Source organism: Myotis lucifugus, unplaced genomic scaffold (genome assembly GCF_000147115.1).
Source record: "Myotis lucifugus unplaced genomic scaffold, Myoluc2.0 scaffold_34, whole genome shotgun sequence".
Taxonomy (NCBI): domain Eukaryota; kingdom Metazoa; phylum Chordata; class Mammalia; order Chiroptera; family Vespertilionidae; genus Myotis; species Myotis lucifugus.
The window spans coordinates 597,869-610,700 of record NW_005871082.1 but is presented as its reverse complement, the minus strand read 5'-3'; the positions used below and the strand labels follow the sequence as shown (position 1 = coordinate 610,700).

The following is a 12,832-nucleotide window of genomic DNA, read 5'->3' as shown; positions in this document are numbered from 1 at the left end:
ATTGGTATATGTGTGTATCTGTGAAACTACATAACCCAACACACTTAAGTAAGCTTCTTCCCCATGAGAGCCTTGTTAATACAAATTATCTCTCTTCTAAAAGCTGAATTTAAGAAGGTATAATGTCATCATTTGCTTCTTTTCCTGTAGTGGTATATAACTGACAAATGATACAGCTTCACTTTCCTACCATTTTAGATAGAGAAATAAAATGTGTGGTAAACAACTTAACTGTGACTCATTTCATGCTTATTTCAGCTATATGTGTCTTGGTACTATCTTATTTAAAAAGCTGTTCCCATTTAAAGCATTTTTAACCATACAAATATTTTTTTAAATAGCTGGCGTTTTTATTAAGTGGCTAAAAGTACTTTTGTAAAATAGAGATCTTATTTCTATAGTGCAAGTTTATTTCCTTTATGTTGTAAATACTTTATGTCAATTATAATACAGCAGGGAAGAGCAGCAGTGACCACTAAATGGAGAAAGAGGAACAAAACATTGTGTGCCAACTGCTAAAGTGCTTTTGAACAAAGCCATTCACTCCATAAGTAAACCACCATGGCCCTACCTTAATCATTCACACTTTTCTTTTCTGCATAATTATGACTTAGGCAAATTCAATGGTATTGAATTGTTTGAGATAAAAATGTTAGTCCAATTTAAGGGAAAATTAGGCTCATCACTAAATATATATATTTTTAAAATGTATTTTTATTGATTTCAGAGAGGAAGGGAGAGGGAGAGAGAGATAGAAACATCAATGATGATAGAGAATCATTGATTGGCTGCCTCCTACATGCCCCACACTGGGGATCAAGCCCGCAACCCCGGCATGTGCCCTTGTCTGGAATCGAACCTGGGACCTTTCAGTCCACAGGTCGACGCTCTATCCACTGAGCCAAACTGGCTAGGGCTCATCACTATATATTGACATTCTGTGTGAATGCTAATTTGAGGCACTGTTCCTTCTCTCAGTAGAAAAAAAGAAAAGAAATGTATTCCTTTGACTATTCATTCAGGTGTGGGGAACTGGACAGGATACATCTTTGCCCTTCTGGATTATGGTGGCCCTTTAGTGGTTTTTAGGATTAAGAAGTGAGACTGGGGAGGAAAAGAGCAGTTAAATATATAAAAGTAGAGAGGAACTGGAGTTATTAGAGTGACAAAAAGTATTTTGTAATTTCTTTTGAGCAGTCCAGTCATGTGTAGACTCTGGCCTGAATTTTATTTTATGAAGGTCTAGCAGGTACCACGTAGGAGCCTTTAAACAAACCTCGGCCCCTAGTTCATGAGGGTACTTCCATAGCCATGCTATTTGTAAGGATAAATACAAAGCTAAAAACAGATTTAAATATTTCTCTGATGCTGAAATATTTCTTTAGAAAACTTGTAGTATAAATCCCTTTTCTCTGTTTTTGAGATGTATATAAATATTTTAAAAAGCTGAATAAGCCTTCTGACAATTTTATATCCCAGGACTGATTTTCTGGGGGGCCTTGGAGCCATCTCTGAAATGTGAACACCCGGTCTCCCTGAATCTGTGGGAGTTTAGCCTAGTGCCTGGCTCCAAATAATAATCTCCTGTTTGTCATGGAGATGTGAGATACAGACAGTTAACATGTATGCAATATGTGCCTGGCTATATAAAAGGGTGATATTTCTTTGTCTTTTCAATCTCTTTAGCAGCTTGCTTGTGATGTGCATCACAGTCTGATTTAATACTCATTCAATAATAAATTTTTTTAAAAAAATACATTTTTTATTGATTTCAGAGAGGTAAGGAGAGGGAGAGGGTGAGAGAAACATCAATGATGAGAATCATGGATTGGCTGCCTCCTACATTCCCCCTACTGGGAGTTGAGCCTGTAACCTGGGCATGTGCCCTGACTGGGAATTGGACCATGACTTCTTGATTCATGGGTCCATGCTCAACCAGGGAGCCATGCCAGCCGGGGCAAAATTGTTTTTTTTTAATTGATTTTTTTTTCTTAGAGAGTGAGGAAGGGTTGGGGGCGCAGAGAGGGACATCGATTTGTTTATACGTTCATTGGTTGATTCTTGTATGAACCCTGACTGGGAAACAAACCAATAACCTTGGTGTATTGGGACTAAGCTCTGACCAACTGGCCTACCCGGCCAGGGCATTATCTTTGTTCTAATGACAGGCTAAATTGAAACAGAAATACAGGAATGTGCTGCGAGTGGGCGATAGATCTAGGAACAGTGCCAGGAGTTCTACTCTGGTCCTTAATGAGGAGGAGAAAAAGAAAACCCAAAAAGACCACACTTCTTCCACCAAGTAATTTAGTTTGATCTTTCAAGCTAAGTGAAATGGCTTTTCTCTGTGGCTCAGTATAATAGAATGCCTAATTCTCGTCAGGGGCAGTTATTTGTGGCTCATAATCTTGTAATCCTGCTGTTTGCACAAATTCAGAATAGGTCAAGGAATCAGATGTTTCCCCAGTATGACCTTTTTGTTCTAAAAATAAGCCAATATTGTCCCTATGGGGAAGACGGATGGAGCGTTTAAATAATGGTTCTTCATATCCCAGTAGCGCCCGCGTGTGCCGAGAAATTGCCTGAAATACAAGGATAATTTTTTAATGGGACTAACCTGAAAATACAACTAAATCAAAGCAGTTCTACTTACTGTCGTAGGCCTTTTGAATGCTAACCTCTTAAGCTATTTCTATGGGAAAATTAAATAACGAAATAACACTTTGAAAGGCTTACTAGCCTGGCCTTCTCAAAACAAAGATCTTGAGAAACATAACATGATTTCTCTTTTTAAGAGTCCTATTTAAAGGTGTTTCTAGGCCCTTGCATGGCCACGGATGGCTTAATTTATTTTCTTTTGAGCAATCTGACCAATCATCTGAGCAAATAATATGTTCAGATTAGGAGCCCTGACTATCTCTGGGAAGTTTAATAAATAACTTGTCTATAGGGAGCTCAGTTAATCTACAATTATAAGACTGTAAAATTCATGCCACAGACAACTCTAAACCTGATACAAAACTGCCCATTAGCCATATATTTCAGATAGGAAAGATAACTTTCTTCTCAAATCTTACTTGAATTGGTTTTGTTTATACTCTAGAGATGGTCTGTGGGAAAAAGAGGGTAAAAGAGAGTTGCCTTGCATTTCCAGTGGGACTACTAATTAAGGTCTGTAGCAAGGGGTTTCAAATTACTACAGGTGGCTTTTAAGAATTCTCATTTATAACAGATGTTGCTACATTGAGCACCTTGCTTGGTTAGCACCTCACCCTGAATCTCCTTTTGAATGTCCCTTACCAGAAGGAGTTATTTCACAAATTCACTGAAATTTACAGAAATGTGCCTATTGTAGGCCAAGAGGGTCCAGTATTAATATTCTAATGTAGAAATGAAGTGTGTTGTAAAGCAATTAGTTACATGTGGAATCAAGAAATATAATCCGATCATCCCTCTAATCCAATGATTCTTAAAGTATATCTGAGGTGTACTGATGGACCATGAGGGCTACAAACTTATCTAAAACTGTGAGTTCTTTCTTTAATTTTGATTAATAACAAACAATAGACTTTATTTTTGCCTAAGAGTTAGAGCAATTTACTAGTAACTTGAGTTAGGAAGGATTATTAAAACTATGTATTCAGGAAGATTAATATTAGAGTTTTCCAAGGATTCTTAATTCCATATTCTAGGATGGTGGCCCATACTCGATGCTTTCAGAGCACCTACTTCACATGGTCTCAAGTAGGAATTTGTATCACCTATAATTTTCAAGAAGATTCTAATTATTCCTATATCATCATTGTATTGTGTGTTGATCATGATTTTCAAAGGATGCTATTTTTGCTTTTATTTGTAAACTACTGATAGTTTTGCTTCATCATTATCAATTTATTAGATACTGCTTAGTTACCATATAGTAGCAGTGCTCACTTGCTTAATAAAAACCGATGATTTATTTTTTGTTGTTGTTGTTAATCCTCACCTGAGGATATTTTCTCCACTGATTTTTTAGAAAGAATAGAAGGGCGGGGGAAGAGACAGAAAGAGAGAAACAATGATGTATACGAGACACATTGATTGGTTGCCCCTCTTACATGCCCCAACTAGGGCCAGGAATCGAGTCTTCAGCCCGTGGGCCGACACTCCAACCACTGAGCAAACCGGCTAGGCCCCTGTTAGTTATCTTAATTAAACCTAAAGACATGATTGTTGAGATTCAATTATGAATCATCTATACCACCATTATTAGAAAACATGTGTAATTCCTTAAAATCTGCTTGTTGATTCATATAACAATGTGGATTAATTAAATGCATTTTGCTAAAGGAAAGAAGCCAAAGTTAAAGGCTACGTACTATTTGATTCCATTTATGTGACATCCTAGAAAATTCAAAACTAAAGGGATAAAAAACAGATTAGTGGTTGCCAGGGACAGGAGGGATGGGCTGACTACAGAGGGTACATGGGAAATATTAGGGAGATAGAATTATTCTGGACACATGACCCTGTCTATTTGTCAAAACCCACAGAACTGTACACTATAAAAGGTGACTTTATGCAAGGTTTTTTTAAAGTATATTTTTATTGATTTCACACAGAGAGGAATGGAGAGGGAGAGAAAGGGGGGGAAACATCAGTGATGAGAGAGAATCATGGATCGGCTGCCTCCTGCATGCTCCCTCCTGGGGATTGAGCCCACAACCCAGGCATGTGCCCTTGACTGGCATCAAACCCGGGAACCTTCAGTCCACAGGCCAACGCTTTATCCACTGAGCCAAACTGGCTAGGGCTATGCAAGTTTATAAGGAGCCAGGATGTTGTGGTAACCCTGATGGCATATATGAATCAAATGAATCTAACTATACTACAAAGTAAGACATAATGTCATTGAAGGAGGTAGGGAAGAAAGGAGATGACTTTGAAAAAACATTGCTTTGTCTAGGTAGTGTAAAGCTAAGGACAAAAACCACTGCACACAACACTGTGCTCTATCTGATAAATGTGTTTCTCATAGATACATATTTACAGATAAGGAGAGCCAACTTCTCACTGTCAGAGAAAGAAGTTATAAAAAGCAAAGGGGAATAGGGAATACGAAGGATGGGAAGGCTGGAATGAACCCTGTGGTGCCAGACTAGAGTCAGAGATATTAATCAGTATGAACTCATAGTGCCAAAAAGTACCAAAAAATGCAAATAAAAATAGGGGAGCATGCAAACAGGACACAGAGAGCCAATGATAGAGTCCCAAATGGGGGAGAAGGGACAATTAAGCATTGGAGAGAGTTCTTTTTTATTTAAATTTTTATTTATTGATTTTAGAGAGAGAGAGAAAGGGAGGGAGAGAGAGAACATTGGTTTGTTATTCCACTTGTTTCTGCATTCATGGATTGCTTCTTGTACGTGCCCTGACCTGGATCAAAACCATAACCTTGGCGTATCAGGACAATGCTCTAACCAGCCAAGCTACCCGGGCAGGGCTTACAGAAGAGTTCCCTAAGAAGAGTTCCAATTAAACATGGAAGGGCTCTAGCTGGTTTGGCTCAGTGGATAGAGCGTTGGCCTGTGGCCATGGAAGGGTCCCGGGTTCGATTCTGGTCGGGGTTGCTGACTTGATCCCCAGTAGGGGGCATGCAGGAGGCAGCCGATCAATGATTCTCATCACTGATGTTTATATCTTTCTCCCTCTCCCTTTCTCTCTGAAATCAATAAAAACCTATTTAAAAAAACATGGAAGGAATGAGGGAAATAGAAAATCATCATTAGAACAACATAGTAATAACTGCTGCAGGCAAGATCCATTGATGAATGCTAAAATTAGTAAGTACAACTTGAAGGAGAAACAGGATATTGCCACAATCTCAAACTATCTCCTCCAATCTATTTATTACAGTGGTAGTTTTACTCTATGTCCATAAACTCTTTGATACTCTTCCCTTCAGGAGGTGAAGCTTATTTCTCTTCTCTTTGAGTGTGGGCTGGATTTAGTAACTCACTTCGAATGAACAGAATATGAAAGGGAAACACAGTAACTTTACAGTGAAGAAACCTGGCAGATACCACCTGAACCAACTGATCAAGATAAACATCTCCAATGATGAGTTGTGTTGATGTCATGGACTGCCTGAACTTAGGAGATGAGAAGGGCTCTTCACTTCTGTGATAGTCTTCCCCACAAAGCATGGGAAACATGGGACAAACTAAAATGCCTGACTACTACTCTTCAAAGTGTCAAGATCATGTAAGACAACGATCGATCAAGAAGCTGCCACCTATTGGAGGAGACCAAGGAAGCATGACAGCTAAATGCAAAGTAGTATCCCTGATTGGATTGTGGAACAACAACAAAAGGGGATCAGTGGAAAAATTGCAGAAATCTTAATAAAGTCTGTAGTTTGTTTAATCATGCTGTACCGATGTTAATTTTTTAGTTTTGACAAATAGACCATGGTTACCTACTGCAAGAAGTTAATATTGAAGAGTATGCAGAAACTCTCTGCATTATCTTTGCCACTCTTTGGTAAAACTAAAACTATTTGAAAATTAAAAGTTAAGAAACTATTTTTGTCTAGTGATAATTTAGGACATGTTATGAACTTGTGCTATTTAAATAGTTTGCAACAAGGAAATTGCTGAAATCTTATAAAGCTTATACAGCTATACTTTGTAATATGAAATCATGCATACAAGGAATAAGCAATCCATCTACGTCCTACAAATATTTATCTTGGAGTTCTTTTGTTCACTTGTTGGAGAGAATAGTTAAAAATATTTTGAGAATTATATTCTAAGAGAGAAAGCTGAAATAAGTCTGATGCTATCTTGTCTAGCTCATCCCTAGAATAGGATTGGCTTCCTTATCCCCATTACCAAGGCAATGCATCACTACACAAGGGAAAGACTGGACAGTGGTTTCTAGAGCTCCTCTGGCCAGGTGAAGAGTTGGTGCTTCTTTCCTCCTGCACTCTTCACCAGTCTCATCTACACATTTACCTTTTCTCTGTCATCCAAGTGTGGTGTAGGAAGGGCAAAGGGAAAGGTGAGTTATTTCTGCAGGTGAAGCATGAGTAATTGCCAAATTAAGGAAGTTGAAGAGAATAGAAACTGGCCATTATGAACTGTAAGGCTTGTGAATGTGGTACATAGTTCAAATGTGGTCCCATTTCTCAGCAGCATGTTCAGAATTCTTTACTCTCAAGCAACCTGCTCTCTCCTCACTCCCCACCTCTCCCAAAGCCCACGAGTGGGAGAGAGAGCATGGAAAAGATAACTTCATTGCTTGGGCATTGTTATGGGATAAACTGTGGATGTACTTGGTACTATAATTACAACAGTGGGAATAAATATGCGTAGTATATCTAGAAGGAAGGGAACTATGGCATAACTAAATTCAGGTGTGATCTGTAAAAAGTTACCTGTGTCAGAGTGTATAATTAGCTTTTCTATGTGGATCTAAGTGTCAAGCAAAGCTTATCCAACATATCTTTGAATGTCTTGATCTTTATGTTACTCTAGTGACATTAAGGAGCAGCCACATTTGTCTGGTGATTTTGATAATAAATATTCCTAAGTTTTCTTATTCAAACTTCCTGGGATATTAGACCACTGGGTTCATCATTTACTCAAGGATTTCAGAAGATTTTAAAGACCTCTTATTTCTTACAAGACCAGAAAAAACACAATTGGAATTTTCATCATTGCATGTTGATATTGTACTTTTGGAATTAAAATGTCAAGGCGGCAAGATGAATCAGCAGACTCTTAAATAAGCTTTCTATAGATAGAAAACCCTAAGTGACCAGTCGACCAAACAACCGAAGACCATACGACCATTTGACCAGTTGCTATGATGCCCACTGACTATCAGGGGGCAGACACTCAACACAGGAGCTTCTCCCTGGTGGTCAGTGTGCTCCCACAGTGGGAGCGCAGCTCAGCTGACTATTGGGCGCCAGGCGCTGGGCTCATGGCTGGCGAGTACCACTGCAGCTGCGCGAGTAGCAGCGCTACTGAGCTGTGGTGGCAGCAGGCACAGCAGAGCTGGGATGAGCAGGAGTGGCGCAGTACCCACCCGGGCTTGGGCTCCTCCTCGACTGCCTGCCATTTCTACTACTACATCCCTTAGGGGATGTCAGACTGGTTTTGGTCTAGGGGATCGGGCCGAAACTGGCAACCAAGGGGTCCTGGATTACGAGAGGGCACAGGCCAGGCTGAGGGACCCCACCAGTGCACAAATCCGTACACCGGGCCTCTAGTTTTATGATAAAAAGGTAAAATTCTTGGTACTTAATGTTCCAGAAATTTGGATTACAAGTTACTATTTTGATAATTTTGTTCTTTACTTTTATTTAGAAAATTTAGTATACTAAAAACACAAGTGGGAATTAGAGCTCATAAATACAGTCGCATCATCTTTGAACATAAAAAAAAATAGGATGTATCTGGTAGCACTTGGTAGCTATGTGAGGGCATGGTTGGAAATACCAATTTGTCATAAGTAGTCCTTTTCTACATCATGAACATGAGGTTCAGGTTATAAAATTGCTCATTTAGATAGGCAATATAGGATTATGGTTTAAATAGAGTATGGAATGGGAAGTCACACAAAATAGATTTGAATCCTGGCTCTTAAATTTACTATCTAGATAATCTTGTATAAGTTGCTTCACTCTTCTGGGCCTCAGTTTTCTCTTCTATAAAATGGGGATTAAGTAATATAATACATATATGGTACCCAACACACAGTAAGCACTTAGAGAGGATAATTATTAGTAGAGTTCAAGAGATTAAATGTTCAGTTAGAACTATGTTTTTAATAATTTAAAGGGTTTCTTTATATCTTGTTGGAAAAGGGGTTAGGGTATTAACAAGTATTAATTTTCTTGTTTTCTAAATCATGTGACTGATGGAATTATATGGTTCTAAGGCCTGATCAAAAGTCACCTAGGGAACAGATTCCAGGGTTTACCTTAGATGTAAAGAATCAAAATCTGACCTGATTTCGAAGACTATCTGAGTTTGAGAATTACCGAGGCAGAACCATTTATAGGCAATAGTGTACTGAATGAAACCACGGGTATGTTGGGGAATATTAAAGGAAAGGGTATAAATGATATTATATGTGTGAGGCTTTGTAAACTATCAAGCACTAAAAATGAAGGGTACTTTTATGCAAAGAAGCATGATCATGGACTGTTGGTGCTAGAAAGATCTTAGGAAATTGAGGTCCAGAGAGGTGAATGTAAGTTGTTTTTCAAGTTAGGTAGCAAAGGAGGCAAAACACATTTGGTGTTACGGAAGTGCCAAATGGATGTCAGAGACATAAAATGTATAGCTTGGGAGGAGAGGTTACTGTGACCTGGGAAGGTCAGGAAAGACTTCTTAGGGAAATGAAAATTGAGCTGGGTCCTAAGGATGATTAAGATTCATATTAGTCTAACAGGGGAAGAGGGAACCGAGCGAGCTGCAGAGGGAAGAATGCAAAGGCCAGGTTTGTGAGGGTGTGAGTTAGACCTGTGAGGCTGGAGCAGAAGATTCATGTGAAGAGAGGTAGGGAGAGAATGGCGGTTGGAGAAAACTTGTGGAGGACCTCGAATCCTAAACTAAGGAGTTGAGACTATATTGTAGGCAGAGGGGATCCAAAGAAGGTTTCTGAGTAGTATATAAATGGTTGGAAGGTGAGAGTTTAAAAGTAGTGCCTTTGAGTCCAAAGGGCCTACAGACAGAGGCTAAAAGCAGGAATATTCTAGTCATAAGGCAATAAAGATCTTAACAAGTGGGAATGGAGAAAAACAGATGCTATAGGAGGAACTGACGTTCATGGGATCTTTGTGGTGATCAAAGGAGAGAGAAGAAAAAACCACTGTGAGCCTGGGGGACTGGGAGTATACTACTACTACTGACAGAAATAGGAGGCCAGGGGAGAAGAAAAGGAGGTTGGTTAGAAGATAGACAGTAGCATTATTACAGTGCTCTACGGGGAAACTTGATACACAACTCACCTTCATGTCTTCAAAATCTGTTATCCCTATCTGAGGGAGGTTTGAGCAGTTTACATGAATGAGTTTTCGGCCACTGATGAAGTTTGTGATGAAACACTCCTGTCAGTACAATGAGAACATCACTCAAAAGATGTACAACAAATGGAAAGAATGAAGGAAGGGAAGAAGAGAGGGAAGGAGGAAGGGAAAAAGGGGGGGAGGTAGGAGAGAGAGAGAGATGGAGAAGGGAGGGAGGAAGGTAGGGAGGAAAGGAGGAGAGAAGGAAGGTAAGGAAGGGAGGGAATAAATCATGTTTGTCTCCCATTATATACTGAGAAAATTTTAAGTGTAAATTTAGTAATAATCCTAATAATCCCACATATTTTCAATCTAAATTTTTGATAAAATTTCATACTCCTTAATTTTTTTTGGCATGATACAACCAGTAGTTCTTTCATGCCTCAATTACATTAAGTACAGGGTTACATAAGATTCTAGATCTTGTATTGTTTTATGGTAGCCTAAGAACATAGTTGGCATCAATGAAATGAGGATTCACTCTATCTTTTAAATAAAACTAATTTTGATTAATTGGCTATTTAAATTAGTACTGCTAGGTGCTCATGCTATATATAAAATATTTGGGATACTTAAGATTAATAATACAAGTTCAAGTTAGGGAGCTAAAATAACTTCACAAAGAACCAAAACGTCTACCTTCAGTGAAGTCTATTAAAAAATACAGTTTTCTATGAAAAGAGGCCTATATAAATTTCTTAGTCTTTATTCAAGGATTGCAGAGAAATAAAGTAACTGTAATGAATAGGAAAAAACATACAAATGTGACTCTCCCTTCCTGTCCCAAAATATACATCAGTGGAAAGGCCAAAATTAAAATTCAAGTTATCGCTACCACAGTCCAGGACATTTCTATAATCCTTCTAGTAAGGCAGAGGCAAGGTAAGGTAGAGGAATGAGAGGTAGACAGAGGAGAGTATGATTCAAAAAATGTTATTTTTGTATACCTTGTACTGAGGGAAGCCTAACTCACTAATCCACTCTGCAACTTTTTCTGGGCTCCAGTTAAGATAATCAAATTGTGGCTCAGTCCTTTCCTTTTGCTGGGTTTCTTTTTCATCCTCCAACTTTAGGAACAAATCTGAAACTTCTTCACTCAAGGACTCACTTAAATCCCTCTGAGAGTCTGAGGAATATAAGTCCTTACTGGTAAGCTCAGACAGTAGTAGATGTTCTTTTGAAAAATAATCATCTATATTTACTGACCCTACTTCTCTTTCTGTGAAAGAGCTTATGTCTTTAATAAGTTTTTTAGTTCCTTTTACTAACAACTTTATTTGATAGTCAGACTGCTCCAGATCATCTTCACCTACAAAATGCTTAAAACTGATTGGTTTTGGCCTATCTTCCTTGGTAAATTTATCATGTGTCTCTCGTCCAAATAGTAGTTTGGCTTTATCTGGTAACTCTAAATCTTTATTCTTAGTTGGCTCTCTTTGTGTCTTCTTTTGAAGCTTTGATTTGGTGTTCTGTAGTGGCAACTGAGGAGTTGATTTACTTGGGGTGTCTGGTTCTTTCTTTAGAAACCATGGTGTAGTCTGTTCTGGAGGCTGTAGACCTTTCTTCTCAGTTGACTCACTCCGTATACCCTCTGTTTTGGACTTCTGTGGTGGTGCTAGTCCTATCTCAATTGATTTTCTTTGCTTATTTTTTATAACTGTTGGTTCAGTATCTTCTGGTGGTTTGAGAACCTTCTTCACAGTTGACTTTCTTTGTGTCTCCTCTTGAATTTCTGGTTTGGTCTTTTCTGTTGACTCCAGACCTGTTTTCTCAATTAGTGTTCTTGATTTTTCCTCAGGAAACTCTGATTTTATCTCTTCTAGTGGCTCTGGAACCTTCCCCTCAGTTAACTTTCTTTGTGTCGCAGTAGAGTCAATTGGTTTCTGGTCTGGAAACTCTGGTTTAATCTGCTCAGTCCCTTTTTCCTCAGGTGGTTTTCTTCCTGTGTCCTCTGAAACCGCTGGCATAGTCTTTTCTAGAAGCTCTAGACCTGCCTCCTTAGTAGACTTTATTGGTTTCTCTTCTGTAAACTCCAGTTTGGTCAGCTCAGATGGTTCTGTGCTTTTCTCCTCAGATGACTTTCTTTGTGTCTCTTCTGGAAATTCTGGAGTGGTCATCTCTGGTGACTGTAGATCTCTATCTTCAATTACTTTTCTTGGTTTCTCACTTGGAAATTCAGGTTTGATCTGTTCTGAAGGTTCTTCATTTTGCTCTCTAAGCAATTCCTCTGGAACCCCTAGTTTGGTCTCCTCTAGTAACTCTACTCTTGTCTCATTGATTATGGCTTGGGGAACCTCAGACTCTGTTTCCTTTGGGAGCTCTAGATTTGTTTCCTGAGCTGACTCTATGAACACACCTTCTGTAACATCTGGTTTGGTCTCTGCTGGCTTTAGATCTGGCTGCTCCCGTTTTTCATCCATAGGGACCTCCAAATCCTTGAAAAGCTTTCTTCTCATCTCTCTCGATGTCTCCAACATTACCTCTTGGGAGATCCCTATCTCAGTCCCGTTAGAAAGACCTATCTCTGACTCCTTGAGAATCTCTTCCTCTGACATCCTGGTTGATTTTAGGTGTGGGTGTATAGTCTCGGCACTTTCTGGCGTCCGGTTTTTCAACTTCTCTTCCTCCGTCTCTGGCTGTGGTTCTTGGTGAATCTCTTCAAGTAGCTTCAGGCCTGTCTTTGCTGTGATGTCTGGTTCAGCATCTTCATCTATTTTAGGAGGCCTAGGTTGTTTTGGTCTCTCAGACTCCAGGTCTTCACTTTCATCGGGG

General features: G+C 39.1%; 1 protein-coding gene across 1 annotated transcript; it reads right to left on the bottom strand.

Annotated features, from left to right (window-relative positions):
* Positions 1 to 1,976: 1,976 nt before the first annotated feature.
* Positions 1,977 to 12,831, bottom strand: SAMD15 (sterile alpha motif domain containing 15; the record flags this gene model as incomplete). Its single annotated transcript, XM_006086997.3, has 3 exons — positions 1,977 to 2,582; positions 10,004 to 10,102; positions 11,008 to 12,831. Coding segments are annotated over 3 exons (2,136 nt in total), but the record flags the coding sequence as incomplete, so codon positions are not given.
* Between the last annotated feature and the right edge of the window lies 1 nt (position 12,832).